This window comes from Lygodium microphyllum, chromosome 22, assembly GCF_053477565.2.
Source record: "Lygodium microphyllum isolate KBCC chromosome 22, Lygodium_microphyllum_v1.1.10, whole genome shotgun sequence".
Taxonomy (NCBI): domain Eukaryota; kingdom Viridiplantae; phylum Streptophyta; class Polypodiopsida; order Schizaeales; family Lygodiaceae; genus Lygodium; species Lygodium microphyllum.
This window is the reverse complement of record NC_141156.1, coordinates 75,602,283-75,619,942: the sequence shown is the minus strand read 5'-3', so window position 1 is coordinate 75,619,942 and position 17,660 is coordinate 75,602,283. Positions and strand designations below refer to the sequence as shown.

Below are 17,660 nucleotides of genomic sequence, written 5' to 3'. Positions count from 1 at the left end.
ATATCCTTTCCGTGTACTATCAGATAATTGCATCCTTACCAAAACGATTTCAAGCTCCAACGGAACTGCTTCGCTTGGGCGGAACCCTTCTTACCGAAGTGCTACCAACTCTGACACAGCTTCTAAATGGTTAGACAAGGATATCGTGCTTCTCATGCATACAGATATATCTTTATCTCTTCCCAACAGCAGTCGCAATTTGCTCACAGTATATGCTGAAAGCTGCCACGAGTCACACAGCCCATCCCAAGTATGAGATGGGCTCCAATATCTCTGCAGGTCCTAAAAGCTTCAAAGTTCAGCCTCCACCGTAATTAGAATCTTGCATAAGACAACTCCCACGTTTTGGGCTATCAAAGCACTCTCACAACGTCTCAAACACCCCGCTATGAAGTTCAGTGATGAACAAGTTCAAAGTAGTTACAGAGATGGAAGGGCCTTCAAGGACCTATTAATTAGGTTAGTAGACGTAGTCGTATATAAAATAACACTTGCTCGGCTACCATTTATGTCATTAATTCCAAAAGTAAGAGCGAATTTAAGAGTACTCTTTACACTTCAACCAAATACTCTAATATAACTAGCTAATGCAAATAGAGATAGAACTAGAAGGAAGAACATGGCAGACTCAGAGTTGGAAGGTAATATTATTGCTGAAAGCTTATCAATGCCCACTGCATCCTGCCAGTATCATCCGCTCAAACATCAAGCATACACAATTACCAGAGGAACTTTGAAAGACTAAACTAAACCTTGGGGCAACAAATTGAGTTTGCCATCATTCTAAAAGGATATCGTAATAAGGGTAACAACTTAGACAGGAGAGGCAGTCCATGTTTGATTACCAGAAACCTTTGGGCTTAATGACAAAAGGCACAAGCTTGGATTCACGGCAAGAGTCATTCCAAGTTTGACATTCAGTATAGCAACAAAAAGGGGAAGTTCATAAGTGTGTCCAAGCGTTTGTACAGCTTGTGTCCATACAGTTAGTACAGCTTGCGCTCCAAAGACTATCCATGGAATTCGATTCCTAAGATTACGATACTCTACCCAAGTTCAACAAGACTAGTCAGTGCAACAAAGTCTACCAAATACATCAGTTCTTGTGTACAATCTGGACAAGACCTTACTTTGCCAAGCAAGATTTCACAGCAACAGAAAAAACTCGGGACTCTTAACTCACAACTACTCCCCCCGCCCACCCAGCATATACAGCAGATGGTGAGAACGCTAGACTGCAGAAGCAAAAAATTACATGACCTGACCTCCCTTGCCAGTTCTATAAGTCCTCTTTCTGGTCTAATGCTACAAGAGGTCATACTGGTGTAGTAGTAGAAGTAGTAGAAGTAGTAGTAGTAGTAGTAGTAGTAGTAGGGAGTAGCCTTAGTAGGTTGCATCATTATGTAGCATACCACGTTACAAAATGGTCAAATAGATAAAAAGACCAAAAAGAAGTCTTGGGGCAAGGTCAACAAATTCCCACAAGAGCCTCTCAAAGTTCTTCAAACTTCAAACTGGCAATGATGGCGCTTGATTTTCCAGGCTCTTAGCACCTTCCCTGGAAATGGGCTTCTCATCTGTGATGCCCGGAGTTTTACCCTCTGCCAAACCTGCCCTGCGCACTTCCTCGGGGCTCCAGATGTAGATTTTGCGCACCATGTCACAAAATTCCCTGGATAAACATTGTGCACCGCAAATTATTGATGAGCTCTTTGTATTTGAAGACAATTTTACTTAAATAGTGATTGAATTGAAATTTTTAATCCCCTTTCTTCAATATAGTTCTAAATGTAATGTTCACCAGCTTAAATGATTTGGTGTGTTTTTATCATGAGGATCCAGTTGGTCATAGCTACTCGCATCATGCGATTTGTCGTGACAAGACGAGGAATAGTACTAGCAAGTATCCATCCACGTCTAATCTCTCTTACCTCCATGGGTCATCTCCAACCTGCATTCTATCTCCTTCATTGTCCTCATAGGCCACCTGCCAACCTTTTTCAGGGTTTGTAAGCTCTCCTTCCATGTGAAACATCGCTTCCAATTCTTCGAGAAGCTTCTCATAGCTATCAAATTTTGACAAATCAACCCCACGTCCAACCATGCTTCCTTCCTTCATGACCTGCGTGCATGGATGACATGGTAAGTAACATTGCACGTAAGTGTGACAACAGAAGGATATAACAGTATCTTTCTGACATACCTTTGTGCAGCTCCTTACAGAATGATTGCGGGACTCCACCTCCTTGGGTGGATTGTGATCAGGCTCAACGTCCACAATACCCACATCTACCTTGGTTTGTTTTGGCAGTGAGGCATCATCATGAGCTGATACTTGTTGCTCATCCTTTAAATGTTGCTCCTCATCCTCTACCACTGGAGCAGTTTTTGGCAATTTGTTGACAGCAGTAGCAGCAATTCGTGGATTATCTGTCAGGGAAAATCCAAACAGCTTGCATCCGGTGCCTTCAGTAGTGGAAGGTGGTCCAGAAGACACAGGCACAGGTGAAACTGACGTAGAAGGCGAAGGGACAGTAGAAGTAGTAGGAGTAGGAGCAGCAGCAGTAGGAGAGACAGTCACAAGGGTAGAGCTTTTCTCCTGAGACTCCCATGCAGTGAAAGGAGTGCTGCTCAATGTAATAGACTGCTGCTGAACCTGTGGTGAAGGTGAAGCAGACCTTACAGCTGGGGTAGATGGAGATGGTGGTTGCCGCAGTGGCCTTAGCCAGTTCGAAGGGTCAGTGGATGACCATGAAGAGCCCTGGATCATAAAGCCATGGCCATGGCTATTGCCACTTTGCAGCTTTGAACAAGTGGACTTGCTGTAATCAGAATCAGTAAAGGGAGAATAATATGCTGTCCTGGGGCTGGGCAATGGCAATCCTACCAGCTGCTGCTGAGCATGGTGGGATTCTAAGGTGTTTTGAGAAGAGTTTCTCCAAGTAGATCCTACACCCATGTTCCATTCTTGACCTTGCAGGACCCTCAAAGGTGTGAAAGAGCATTCAAGGGGGCCCTTAGTTGTACCTGAAGCAGAGAGGTCATTTGTAAGCCAAGAGATTACGGAAAAGGAGGTGCCAAAAGAAGGCATGCATGCACACAACAAATGCAGCCACACCCCTAATGACACCCTACTATATCAAAATGCGTTGCAAATTGCATCAAAACCAGCAAGCAACATCTTGAAGCATCCAATACAGCACCATAAAAGAATTGGCCGGCAAAGCAACGGCATGCACGTCCCTAGTGAAGAGCTTCATGATGTACCAAGAACTCCGAGTTCAGCCGATGGCGATAAGAGGGCAGAGGGACGGTGCCGTTTGGTCAATCTAGGAGGGGGAGATGGGTTGATGGCTGGCGATGTGTCACACGGCTCAATTTCCCACGGTGAAACCTTGTCCTGCCTGTCATTGTTGATCGCATCATCCCAGGTCACCTTCAAAGACCGCCACTTTGAACCAGGCCAGGCTCCATCAAGATCTTCAATATTAACCACTGTGCCAGAATGGCTGTGGATGCAAATTGAGCAGCCAAATAGTATAAGCAGACAGTAGAGGACTCTGACTCCCGATACAAAAAAGGAAAGCGATACAAAATGCAGAATGAGGGGCAGAAACCAAAAGATAACGCCATACCTTCTCTCGGAGGCATCATCTGTCTCGAATCTCATCCTGAACTTATAGCCCACTGTGACGCTACGAGCCATAGCCGCGGCAAGCTTTTCGACAGGAACCAAGAAAGGGGAAAGGCTGACCCTGCAGACGCCATAACTCATTTACACAACAAAACAAACGTGGGTAAGAGAGCAGAGCAAACTCGGAGCACACACGAAACGAGGGGGGAGGGGGGTGAAAAAAAAAAACTAAAAGCAAGAAAAAACGTGGAGCCTGTTTCTGTCTGCAGAAGCACAAGCACTTCAAGACCCAAAATCGCCCACGGTTTGTTGGAAGGGGAATCTTGTCTGCCATAGCCATATAACAGCGAAACAGAGAGAGAGAGAGAGAGAGAGAGAGAGAGAGAGAGAGCCTTTTTTGGGGATGGTGGTATGAAATTGAGCACATGGGTTACGAGGGAAGAGGGGGCAGGACACGGAAACCAACACTTGCCTGGGTTTGTAGAAGACAGAGAACATGGTCCTGGTCATGATCGCATAGTTGGCTGTGGCCACAACGCCCATGTGCATGCTGTGGCTAGTCAAGACAGAGGGTTGGGCGGCCGGCTGTCGCTTTGCCCGACGTATCCCCACCCTTAGCTCCCCATTCTCTCCCCTGTTCCATAAGCCAAAATTAAGTAAAGAACATAAAGCAGAGATTTTTATCCCCTCCTGTGACACCCTGTTCCATAACCCCAGTCTAAGTAAATAATGCAGAGACTTTTCTGAGAAATTGACCCCCAATTCCCACCCTGCTCCGTGTCGAACGTTAAGTCACTAAACAAGAGGATTCCTACAAAATTTTGATCGCCATTCCCTCCCCTGCTCCAAATCCAAGCTTCCATAAAGCAGAGATTTTTTTATTATCTCTATCTCGCCCCTGATCCTTATCCAAGCTTCAATAAAGCAGAGATATTTATTTTTTATCCCTATTACCTCCACTATTCCCCATCCATGATTAAAGCGGGGGTTTTTTACGAGACATTCGATCCCATCGAAGGAACAGTGACACACCCCCAACTTTCCCCTTTCTCCGCGCATTGTTACAGGGTAACATGGCAAGTAAAAAAATAGTTTTCAGCTTCAAAAAAAATACTCATTATATGGGATTTTGTATTAAACTGATAGCTTTGTGGGCTTCCTTTGTGATTTTCGTTGCAAAAATGCTTTCAGATCCGCAGGCTTAGAACTAAGTTTTGTTTCTTTTGTCCCCTTTTACGACACTGAAGCTCTAGACCTCGGTTTCCCCAAACATTACATAGCTTGCTACACAATTCGAACCTCTGGCTTCTATAGTAATAATAATAGACTCAAGAGTCATAGTTCATCACCCATGGTAATTCGGAGCGGTTATTACTTTTAGTTCATACTTGTTAATATAAACGAGCTTCATCCCAGAGGCTTCAAATGTACTGGGCACCTTCAAGAATTCCCGCAGCTCTGTGGGCGAAATGTGTTAGCCTCTCTGTCAATGCAGATGTTTATTCATGCAACATGTAACAGCCTTAGACACCCTCTCACTAGAATGGGCATCAAAATGTTGTCCTTTCAATCATGACTAGGTAATGCACTCTGAGCATGTCTACAGTGTACTGCAGCTGCCCTACAAAAGCAACTTCACTTTAAAGTCATATAATAATCGCAAAAGAGATATGACTGCATGTACCTATGACTGGGCCTAATGAGCAGTTTGCTGAGTGAGCCATCTGCGTATATGAATGTCATTGGCAAGTGGGCAAGTACAGTGAATGTCATTGATGTAAGTGACATCATACAGCGACACATTGCTTCGTGGTAAAGAGGACTATGTGCCCACAGAATGAAGACAAAATTCATACCTGAGAAAGATCACAGCATCCCCAGCCAAAAGCTTCTTGCTACTCACAAATACACTCCATCCGGTCGTGAGCAGGTGCCTCCGAGGGTGGCCTGGAAAGACCTTAATCAGATGATTTTGCATAAATAAGCATAGTTAAGAACTTGCTTAAGCACAGAATTAGAAAATAACCTCGGAAAGTGTGTTTGAAAGTCCAATCCTTGCCATGCAGATCTCTGGCCACTAGATCTTGGCTGGGTGGTTCTTGGGACATGTCCTGGGCCATACAGAGAGTCAATCAGCACATTTACTTCCTTAGATCACCCAACATAAGTCATATCCAGGAATTCGGGTTGCTGCACATACAAGAGGAGGAAGGCATTCTTCGGCATGCCTTCTGAGCACAGAGAAACCTCCATGGGTACTTGTGTCTGATGCTGTAAGTATCTTTGTGAATAGCCGGACAGAATGCTTCGGTTGAGGCAGCTTTTCTTTCTTTTCAGGCAATTCAGTGTTCTGAATGCCAGCACAGAGTATAACATGAGACCACAGAAGCAGACACTCGCTACAAAGAACGCATAATAGCAATGACCGGGTTTAAACTCAGATTGGCGATTATTAAACACCCATCCTTAAAACACAACATGAATATTCCCACCTAAGCAACCCTGATGATGTTGAGGAACCCCATCCTAGCACATCCATAATATCTTGAACGATGATGTTAATGAACCCCATCATCCAAGTACCTCATCTAACAACCCCCTAATGATGCTTAAAAACCGCATCACATTGATATTAAACCCCATTATAATGGGGGATGGGGGGAACCACGCACCGTGATGCTTAAAAGTCAATCACACAGCTCCATACTTGGAGATATGAAGATGACTCACCTCAGCCAGGGGCAGCAAGGAAATTTTTGCGAAGACTTCATCGGTGTCTGGCTCAGCCTACAAGAAAACACCATAAAAGCTTAAACTGAGCTGGCAGCTGAGCAGAGTACAATCACCATAAACATAAAGAAACCCAGAGAGAAAGGGAAGAGAACTACGCTGAGGGTGCGGCTGATGACACTGCACAGGATTTGGGAAGGCAGGGCAGAGTTGGGGAATGACTGAGAGGGGACACCTTGAGAGGCCGCAACCTGCAGAAGCAGAACACGACGATGACCATTATGGTAGATGGCAATGGTGATGCCAATGGCAACGAGATGAGAAAAGGACAGTCATCTGATGGCAACAAGATGAGTGCCTACTCATCTTAATGCAAATTTTCACTCTTTCATGGTAATCCAGTGGTTTGCCTATTGAGTTAGTCCACTGGTCTTTCAAATGGTTAGCCGAGTGGCTCGGCCCACTGGTCCTTCAATGGTTAGCCCAGTGGCTTAGTTGACTGATCTTTCAATCATTAGCCTAGTTGCTTAGTTCACTGGTTATCAACCGGCAGACCTCTCTCTCTCTCTCTCTCTCTCTCTCTCTCTCTCTCTCTCTCTCTCTCTCTCTCTCTCTCTCTCTCTCTCACCTGTTCCATGTGACCCTGAGGAAAATACCACACCAGGTCCCCCACCTCCGGTACCGACACCAGAGGCCCTGCACAGGCCTGCCATAGCTCCTCAGCGTAGTTCCCTGCATGACATAGCCATCATTGCACCAGTGTCATCCTCGGCTGGACAAAGAAAAAATCCTTCTGGAATTGCTGCTCCCCTGTCAATATCCCATCTCAGTACCTGCTGTACTATTATTACTGTTCCCTGTTGAGTAAGGATTTGCTGCCCGAAGCGGCCTCGAAACAGAGCTTGCAGTGCACACACTGTCCGACACTAGCGAGGGAGAAGGGCTCAAATTTGGTGCGCCATAGCCTTGTCGGAAGAAAGCCATAAGCTGATGATGTACTGGTAGGACCAGAGAGAGACAGAAACAGAGAAGAGAGACAGAAGCAGAGAGAGAGAGAGAGAGAGAGAGATGCAGAGCCAGAGAAATGGGTAGCTAGGGAGGGACTACTTGCGAAACAAGTTCCACTCAAGGCCCATAGTGGTGGAGTTCTGGAGCTCTGGCTATGGCGGAATCCTCAGGAAAGAGAGAGAGAGACAGAGAGAGGCGGGACGCGGGGGGCGAAGGGGAAAAGAGGGGGTCAAAGCCAGGCAAAGCTGCAGAAAAGCCGAGAGCAGGATGCAGGACAGAGAGGGAGAGAGAGACACACAATGAGAGAGAGAGAGTGATCATCAATCTCGCCACCGGCTGTGGCCGGTATACGTCCACCTAGCCGGTCACCCGTCCCCCGTCTGTCCACCCCTCGCCCAGCAGCCCCACACAACACGGCCTAATTTTTATATTGTTTTTATTATTCCTTCTTTTTAAACCTTAATCTTCCACTAATCATTTCACCCTCCCCTTCTCTCTTCTCTTCCACGTACTCCCATGAGAAAAAGAATATCATTATTACTTTTGTTTTCTTATTTTTTATTTCTTCCTCTCTCACGGTTTTCAATAATGTGTTGTAAAAAAAAATACATTTTCCTTTCTGCTCCCTTATCTCCATCACCATCATCATCACCTCCAAGCTCACCCCACTCTTACCCTCTAGCCATGGCATTAGAGCAGCTTCACATGAGATTGAATTTCTCACATCCACTTGCGCGATCTTCGGACATTACATTCCAAAGTTTTCTTCACATATTCAACTAGTTGCATTTGAAAGGAAATTCCCGTCATCTACTTTCAAATGATAGATTACATTGAATTATTTATTATATTTGGCTTGTAACCAGTGGCTTAAAGGCTTTTTATCTTTAGACAAGCCATAAGAAAGGCTTTGCAATAGGAGCAGTGGCCATTGAATTCAGTGGGCCAAATTTCCGGGCTTGCCAGAACAAATGAAATATCCATTGCTTCAAAGCAATTGTCCACTCTAGGCTCACATGGAAAGGTGCTCACCATTAGTTTTTCATTGGATCTTACAATTAGATTTCATCAGCTCTAGGGCTCATATGAAGCTTCTCTTAAATACTAAATAAAACCCATGATCAGCCCGTACCCTCGTCTTGCTCAGCCTTCACATGCATTCACATGGTACGATAGTCACACCACCAAAACGAGGGTATGCGAGGGTGCAATCAATCATTGCCATGAACACGCAAGGGTTGAGAGAGACACAGAGAGAGAGAGAGAGAGAGAGAGAGAGAGAGAGAGAGAGGAGACGGATTCTTTAAATCGAAAGCACTAAGATGAGAGAGTAAGAGATAATAAACAATCACCAAAAATGAGTCTGAACCCCAATTAACATGGGACATTTGCAAAATACATGAGAAACAAACTCCACATTTAATTTACACTAACAAAATCTTACTCATATTGTGAGGCAACCCAAAACAATTGTCTAGTCAATGTACAACCTTCTTGTTACTAGTCTATTAGCACTTTTTCCTAACTCAACTCAAAAAAAAGTTTGTCGGAAAATCAAAAGAGGAGACTAATTTAGAAATGAAAGTGTCATAGAGTACTCGTGAACTAGGAGTAATTTAGAGCCTTTCAGCACATAAATAAAGTCCATGCATGCATTATTAGAGTGAGGCTTTGAACTTCAACAAGCAACCTGTCAAAAGTAGTTGGAAGTGAACTAAGTACCTGCTCCATTTAGGGTTCAAGGGTTACTCAATGAACTAGTTATATACTTGTGAATGTGGCTTTTAACAATCAATGGTTTCTCTTCACCTTTTTTCTCTCTCTTTCCTCTAATAGCCTATGGCAAACTCACTTGGCTAGCACTTCAATAGATTACTCTCAAGGCTAGCAATCCTCCAATTCAAGTTGATGTAATGGCTCTATACAAAAGTGTGCATCAACAATTACAGTGTAGGGTGTCGCCCTTACCAAGCAATCTGTATCATGCTTGGCACATACATTGTTAGGCCTCACAATCACTTATTTCTTGTGTTGTTAGTACCAAATCATGCACGTCACACATGTTTATTTTGCCAAGATTGTCATGGTGTTCACACTTGAACATGAACTTTGCTAGTTCTTGCATGTCATTTATTAGTTCATGACCTCATTCTACAATAAGTACTTGCATGAGCAAAAATGTATGGCCTCCACCTATTATACACAAAATATTAACCATGAGCAAATGTGTGTGGCCTCCACCTACTATACACAAAAATAGAACTCATGCAACTTGCATATTGAAAACAAAACTTCAAACATTGTGTATAATTTGTTAGTGAATAATTCATTGTATTTGTTGTGCAAATTTGTACTTTGAAACCCTAGCTACATGCAACAAGAAAAATAGTCATACATCTACTTATGAAGTGGCTCTTCAAGGCTACCTCCTAATGGACCCTACCCATCATGAAAAAACACAAGGTGGTGTGCTTTATATTTGTTCATCATTCATTTCCTCTTGTCTTAATTAGGCTCCCTAAAAAAGATTATCCCCCACCATTATTTGTCTCCGCCTTTCTTAAAGTTGCTTCTCCATTTGTTTAAAGATTTCAATTCCCATGGTTGAATTTATACCTTGCTTGCTTGTTCCCTTGCCAATAGACCATTTACTCATTCCAAGAAGGCATTCAATGGCTCCTCTTCTCATATACATTCCTAGTATGCACATATTTGTGTGGAACATGCTTACTTACTACTAACTAAAGTACTTCTTTGTATCCATACCTCAAAAAGCATGCACAGTCATCTTTCTTCACCTTTACTTAGTTGCTAATGATGAGAGAGAGAGAGAGTGTGTGTGTGTGTGTGTGTTTATAATTATTATTAACTTGATGCTTTAGAGTGAAAGTATATTAAAACTTATAGCATGTGTCCTTAAGATGCATGTGAGTATGTCATCCTATTATTGTTATCCTTTCATTGGATGGCCTAATTTATCACTTACAAGTAAGATCATAATGTTCAAAGTTTCTCTCAATGTGCACATGTATAGATGCACTTTATAAAGCGAAAGGAAGGAAATCGAATGGATTGTGAGCTACCTTGCACTAACTTCAATTGTAAAATCTTGTTAAATATTTACTAAGCAAAGACGGTTTCCTTTACATTTTGTCTCCAAGTACCCCAACTAGTAATTGAGAATTACATTTCATGATTTATTGCATGGACTCTTGATGGGTACAACTACTTGGTTTACAACAAAGCATGTAGGGAGTGGATTTTCCTTTTACCCAACATGTCTTCAATGCCACCATAGTTGAGAATAGAAGTACAACATCTTTATTAATTGTCGAAAATATTGACGATAGAATTCCACTAATAAAATAAGTGGTAGCTTCTTGAGGCTTTAGAACTGGGAACCCAATATAATGAGTTTGATCCCTAATGCATGGCAACAATGTGTTAGTCCACTAGATAGTTGATGAACAATCAAACATTAGTTGAGCAAGTTATGAGCACACAAAATTCAATTGCCACTTTGTAGTGGCATATTTGATGCTTACCTCTTCATAGAATGGACACTTGTAGGAGTAGCCATCTTTCGTTTTGTAACTATATAGATTCCTTTAGAGGAGGGTGCTTGATGTAACTAAAATTGTTGATGGACCATATAGATGAACTACTAAGTTGTTATCTAAATGCTTGACTTGATATTGAACCACCTCCAAAAGATTCTACATGATAATAATTCATTAGGGTGTACATGGTTTAAAGTTGCATACCTTCTTGTTTAGTTCATTTGCATGTCACTAGCATATAATTAGCTAATAATCTAATTACATTGGTCATAGTTGCTTAAGAGTGAACTCGAATCACTTACTTAAAGCTTTTCAATATTTTGCTCTAACCAACTAAGCAACCTAAACAACTACAGGAATGGCAAACAAACCATTGATATTATTATCTAAGATTACTCAACAAAGCATGTATTAATGCCTAAAGCTAACCAAACTGGTTATAAAGTTGGTTTATGAAAAGGTAAACAAGACTTGAAGTTTGATCCATCAAATTCATTGAATTGATAGTGCACTATGGGCTTACAGTTTGAATTGTTAAAATGTGCCACTCATAACTACATGTGTTAATATACTCAACAAATAAACCTATGGTATATGGATTGAAAATTGAAAGGGCCTTCCAACATACAAGCTCCTTCTCTACAAGAAGTTCACAAATAGTACCTAATTAGGTGTAAGTTGAGCAAACTTAAACATTTTAATGGAAAATCAATATTTGCATGACCATTATAGACTTTTGCATCAACCAGTTACTTCCTTGTGATACTATTTGAGACAATCCAATAATGACATTTATGTGTTAGATGTGTTGAATTCATGTACCAGAATTACTTCAAGGTGAAATAACTACTAGTAAAGACCTTCCCATGTACTGTGTTTTTAATTAATAAGATGTGATTGCATGATCTTCATGCGTGCTTGTAATAGTTGCATGTATTTTCAAAGAGAGGAAAGGTTTTGTACGTACATGTGGTCTTAACAATAGAGAGAGGGGGATGCAAAGTAGAGTGAAGTATATACATGTTGCCTATTCGCTAATCATGGTTAGATCATCAAAATGGAATTCACAAAGCCATGAATACTTTATGCTAGCAACTTGGTGTAAACGTGTGGCTCATTTGGTACAACTAGGTATTTGTTTCTCTTCATATATCTCTTACATTGTTTTCATCTACAGTGTTGAGTGGCATAATGCACATGAATGGCAACTTCTTACACGTAATCGTTATGTTTTGGCATGCTATATGCACCCCCTTGTGTGTGTGTGTGTGTGAACAGATACATGCTCCTTTTCTTTGTTTATGGCATAACGTAACCCTTTCCTCGAATGGTTTGCCATGTTTATGATAGCAAGTGGTTACAGATAAGTTGCATGTATGTGATCCATTAGAGTTCAAATAGTATTATGTATGTGAGTCATCACGCTTCATTGAGTATCATGGATGCCATTCACAAGAGTTCATTTAGGATAGGTCTAAATCTTTCAATATTCTTGCTTATCTTTAGAAACATCAAAATCTTGAGTGCATATATCAATAATGCTTTCTTCCTCGCAAAGTTGATGTGTATGTTATCAAACTTGAATATTGCTCCCATTTGGAGGGATATCATATAACACACATTAAGTAAAGTTTTCATATCTACAATCTCCATTCTATTTTATATATCATGTCTCCGTTTAGATGCATTCATAATATATTTTCACGTCAGCTCCAAGCAAGACTAGTGGTGTATGAGTCAACATATTCCAAGAGGATGATCCAAAGTGTGATTGTCACTAAGATCAAATTTGTTATATTAAAGTTAGCTATTAGACAATGTCATTTGTGTACATCTATGCATAGGTGCATGCCTATAAAGCATGTTCACACATTGTGCAAACATATGTGCATGACATTGTGCATTTCTATTCTAGCACTTTCAAAGGTAAAAGGTATATACGTGTGTGTGTGTGTGTGTGTGTGCGTGCGTGCGTGCGTGTGTGTGCGTGTGTGTGCGTGTGTGTGTGTGTGTGCACGCGTGCACGTGCACGTGCATGTGCAGGCGTGTGTGTGCACATGCATGCACGTGTGTGCATGCCTTTTACTTTTACTGAGTCAATAATGATAATAACATACATGATAATTAAAGTTATAGATTAGACAAATTACATATAACTTATAATTAGAATAGCTTATAGTTGAAGTACAAATGGGAAGTGTTTTAATATTCTTAAAACTAGGCAAAATACTTGTGCTAATGCCTACTTTGATCTAAAACCAAAATACATAAAATATTTAAAATGTTTAAGCATTGCTAAATAATCAAAATACCTTGAATAAGAAGAGCAAACATTAATTTGTCAAATCCTATTGCAAACGAGGGTCCATTCAAGAGGGTTTAAGATTGGTGGCTTACCATGCATATAACTTGGACTACTAGTCACATAATCCTTGCTCATGTCATTAGTACTCAAGGGTAAGGGCATGCCATAATTCTTAATTAGGTATGAATACTCAATTAGAAGCAAGCTGAATAAAGTTCCCTGCTTTATGCAAAATCAACCATGGGGAAGACTAGCACCAACACTAAGAATAATTAGTTGTATTGGATGTATATGTATGTCAAAATATAGCTTAATTGTTTGTGTATGCACGTGTGGTTATGTGCATGTGTGCATGTATGCATGCACGTGTACGAGTATTGTTAAGAGAACTAGAGATTTGTGCCCAAATATGCTATCAAAACATAGAGCAATGTAGTGAGATGATTGGTTTGCCATTGACTTCTTGACAAATCAAATAGTTATTGCATACTTTTTTTTGGAATGTTATAATCATACATTTAACTAATAAAAGGCTATTTATAACATTGGTCATCAAGCAAGCCTAATGCTTCAACCACATTTAACAAGATGCTTAAAGGCTATCTTAAACATGTGAGCTCTTTAACTCAATAATTTAAACAAAACTATACAATCTTGCTTGCAAAACTTGAATAATTATTCTACACCAATCTTCCCCTCCTTCATCACTACCCTATTCCTATTCTCTTATAGTTGTTTCATGGCTATGTCTATTGTCACATTCCAAAACTTCAAAGACTGTTCGTCTAGAGAACCTTCATTTGCGAACAACATTGTCCTTGTCTTTATACTATCATCTAAGCTGGCTTGCTTAAACCCCTCCCTTAGCCTTTTCCATAAGCTTGTAGCCTTCTTGCATAGCCAAAATGTGTGCTTGTTGACAAGCTAAATAAAAGGCGCAATTCACCCTAGCCTTTGTCATCTTCACCACCCTATGTTTAGTAGGAAGTTTTCATGCAACTATTTTCCATAGTAGCAAGTTTTGTGCCTTACTTAGTGTAGCTTTTCACACCTCTAACCAACCTTTTGATTCATCTTCACCACCTTGTGTTTAGTAGGAAGTTTCCTAAGAACCATTTTCCACAGTAGCAAGTTTAGTGCCTTATTTGGTGTAGCTTTCCACACTCTAGCCAACCTTTTGATTGCCATATTTTCACAACTCACCAAGTTCCGATTACAAGAAGCTATAAAGATTGGCCACTTTGCAAAATAATGCATATGCCACTAAAGGTTGAATACCATTTCCTCCTCTAATAGATAGGTCCTTGCTCGAACCAACAAAGTGTGAAGAGTAAACAAGTATACAATTGTTTTTTACCATAAACTCCTAGAAGCAAATATTTTACACATTAGTAGAATGTTGGAGAGACTATTTGTGTGGTTTGAAGGAAAGAAAATGGCAATGCCTCTCAAGGTCAATGTCATGGATATGTCGTAGCAAGTTACTTGTTCATGTCATCTGGATTGACATTATGGACCGTGTCATAGCAAGTTCAATGTAGTTATTCATATATCTCAACAAGTGCTCCAAATGACCTGACAAACAAGATTGATTGATTCTTTTCCCCATAGAAATTTTAGGATAATTGCACACATTGACTTGGAGAATCTTAGTTTATCATGCATCATGCATGATTGGCTAAAATTAATCACTTGTATTCATGCAACCATACAAGGCTAAGGAGTAGTTTGTTAGGTCATTGTTTATAGGTGCATTTGATATCATCAATGGTAAAATTAAAGTGCCAAATTGACTTGGATAATTGCTCAATGCTATTAGGCAATTGTGTTTCTATAAACCTACCTCATTAGATATGCTTATCATTCTCTTTATTATAAGAACTTTTATGGCTTTTTACCTCTCAAGAATTTCCCACCTAGACTCGAGGCCATAGCTTCACATAAACTTAGACCAAACACACTTGCCAAATGACAATGGGCTATACTTGTCATCTTACTACTATATTATTTTAGCTATAGGTTCGGAAAGCCTCGAACCTTCAGACTGCTTCCCGAACCTACCCCCTTTTCCAAACCTCCCTTTTTCAATCAAAACCCTATCCCCTCCTCTCTTTCTCATGTGCAATATCTCATTTTCTCTTCCCCTTGCCTTTTTTCATTAAAGCCTCCCCCTCCTCTCCCCTCACCTCCCTTTTTAAAATTAAAACCCCATCCCCTCTCTCTCTCTTATAATCTCTCTCTTTCTTTTCCCCATTCCCTTTTTAATTAAATTCTTCCCCCCTCTCTCTCTCATGTGTAGGGCCTAGGTTCTCTCTTCTCTCTCTCTCTCTCTCTCTCTCTCTCTCTCTCTCTCTCTCTCTCTCTCTCTCTCTCTCTCTCTCTCTCCTTTAATTAAATCAAACTTCTTTTTAAATCAAAAGTTTCTCTCTCTCTCTCTCTTTGTTAGATTAAACTTTTTAATTTAATCTTTTCTTTAATTAAATATTTTAAAAGCTTTTTTTAATTTAAAGTTTTTCAAACATAGTTTTTCACACACTTTGAGAAGGAGATATAATAAAGGAGAAAGAGAGAGAGAGAGAGAGAGAGAGAGAAGAAGAAGAAGAAGAAGAAGAAAAAGAAGGATAAAAAGAAGAAGACGAAGAGAGAAGGGGGAGAAAGAGGAAAGAGAATAGTCTTTTTTTAATTAAACATTTTTCTTCTCCCCCTCCCCCTCTCTCTCATGCGTAGAGCCTAGGTTCTCTCTCTCTCTCTCTCTCTCTCTCTCAGATTAAAAATTTTAATGTAAACATTTTGTTTAATTAAAATAAGGAAAGAGAGAGAGCAAAAAAAAAAAGAAGAGAGGGAGGGAGGGAGGGAGGGAGAGAGAGGAGAAACAGAGAGGAAGAGAATTATAGAGAGAGAAAATATAAAATTTGAGAGAGAGAGAGGAAAAGAAAAAAGGAAAAGAGATGAGAGAGGGGGAGAGAGACAGAGAGAAGAAAATGAGAGAGAAAATAATAAGAAGAAGAGGAAGAATTTGAACACAATGAGAGAAATATAGAGAGAGGAAAGATCAAATTTAAAAGAAAGAAAAATAATTATAGAGAGGAAATATAACATTTAAGAAAGAGAATGAAGAAAAGGAAAAAAGAAAAGAGAGGAGAGAGGGGGAGAGACAGAGAGAAGAAAATGAGAGATAGAAAATAAGAAGAAGAATTATAGAGAAAGAATTTGAACGGAAAGATAATATTTAAAAGAAAGAGAAAAGAAAAAGAAAATAAAAAAAAGAAACGTTCTTTTTAATTAAAATAAGGAGAGAGAGAGAGAGAGAGATGTACAAAGAGCAAAAAAGAAAGAAGAGGAGAGGGAGGGAGAGAGAGAGGGAACTGAAACAAAGAGAATTATAAAGAGAGAAAATATAAAATTTAAGAGAGAGAGAAAGAAAAAGGGAAAAGCGAGGAGAGAGGGGGGGACAGAGACAGAGAGAAGAAAATGAGAGAGAAAATAAGAAGAAGAAGAGAGAGAATTTGAACACAAAGAATTATAGAGAGAGGAAATATAAAATTTAAAAGAAAGAGAAAAGAAAAAAATTTAAAGAGAGAAGAAAAAAAGGAAAAAAGAGGAGAGAGAAGGAAAGGAGAGGAGATGGGAGAGAGAAGGAAAATAAGAAGAAGAAAAAGGAAAAGAGGAAGAGAGATGGGAAAAAAGAGAAAATTCTTTTTAAATTTTAAATATTTTTTAAGAGAGAGAGGAAGGGAGAGAGGGGGGAAGAGAGAGAGAGAGAGAATATAAAATTTAAAAGAGAGAGAGAAGGAGAGAATAAAAATATAAAATTTAAAAGGGAGAGAGGGAGAGAATACAAAAATGAAAATTAGGAGAAAGAGGAGAAGAAGAAAAGGGGGCGGAGAGAGCGAGAGGGAGAGAGGAGAAGAAGAGAGAGAATATAAACATAAAGAGAGAATTATATATAGGGAAAAGATAAAATTTACATACTTTAAGAGAGACTGGGGGGAGAAAGAAAGTGAAAGAAGAAGAAGAAGAAGAAGAAGAAGAGAGAGAACATATAGAGAGAATTATACAGAGAGAAAGGATCAAATTTAAAAAGAGAGAGAGAATAAAAAATAGAGGAGGAAGAGAGAAGAAAAAGAGAGGAGAGAGAGAGAGAAAATAAAAAATTAAAAAAAAGAATGAAGAGAGAGAGAGAGAATAATAAGAAAAAAAGGAAAAAGGAAGAGAGGGAGAGAGAAGAAAAAGAGAGGAGAGAGGGGGAGAATAAAAGGAGAGAGAGAGAGAGAAAAGAAAAACGGGGAGAGAAAAAAGAGAGAGAGAGAGAGAGAGAGAACCATAAGAGAAGAAAAAATAATCTAAAATAGAAGGCAAAGAGAGAGAGAGAGAGAGAATTAGACATAGGGAATTTGGGGGAGAGAAAGAGAGAGAGAGGAAA

General features: G+C 40.1%; 1 protein-coding gene across 1 annotated transcript; it reads right to left on the bottom strand.

Moving 5' to 3' along the window:
- Nucleotides 1–864: 864 nt before the first annotated feature.
- Nucleotides 865–7,657, bottom strand: LOC148017301 (auxin response factor 1-like). Its single transcript, XM_087662669.1, has 13 exons — nt 7,198–7,657; nt 6,993–7,096; nt 6,523–6,615; nt 6,365–6,421; nt 5,835–5,984; nt 5,661–5,745; nt 5,491–5,581; nt 4,107–4,268; nt 3,636–3,755; nt 3,268–3,509; nt 2,204–3,027; nt 1,932–2,122; nt 865–1,672 (listed from the first exon to the last, which is right to left on the bottom strand). Exons 1-13 carry the CDS (start codon nt 7,346–7,348, stop codon nt 1,510–1,512), a joined length of 2,433 nt encoding a protein of 810 aa, XP_087518795.1. The 5' UTR covers nt 7,349–7,657; the 3' UTR covers nt 865–1,509.
- Between the last annotated feature and the right edge of the window lie 10,003 nt (nt 7,658–17,660).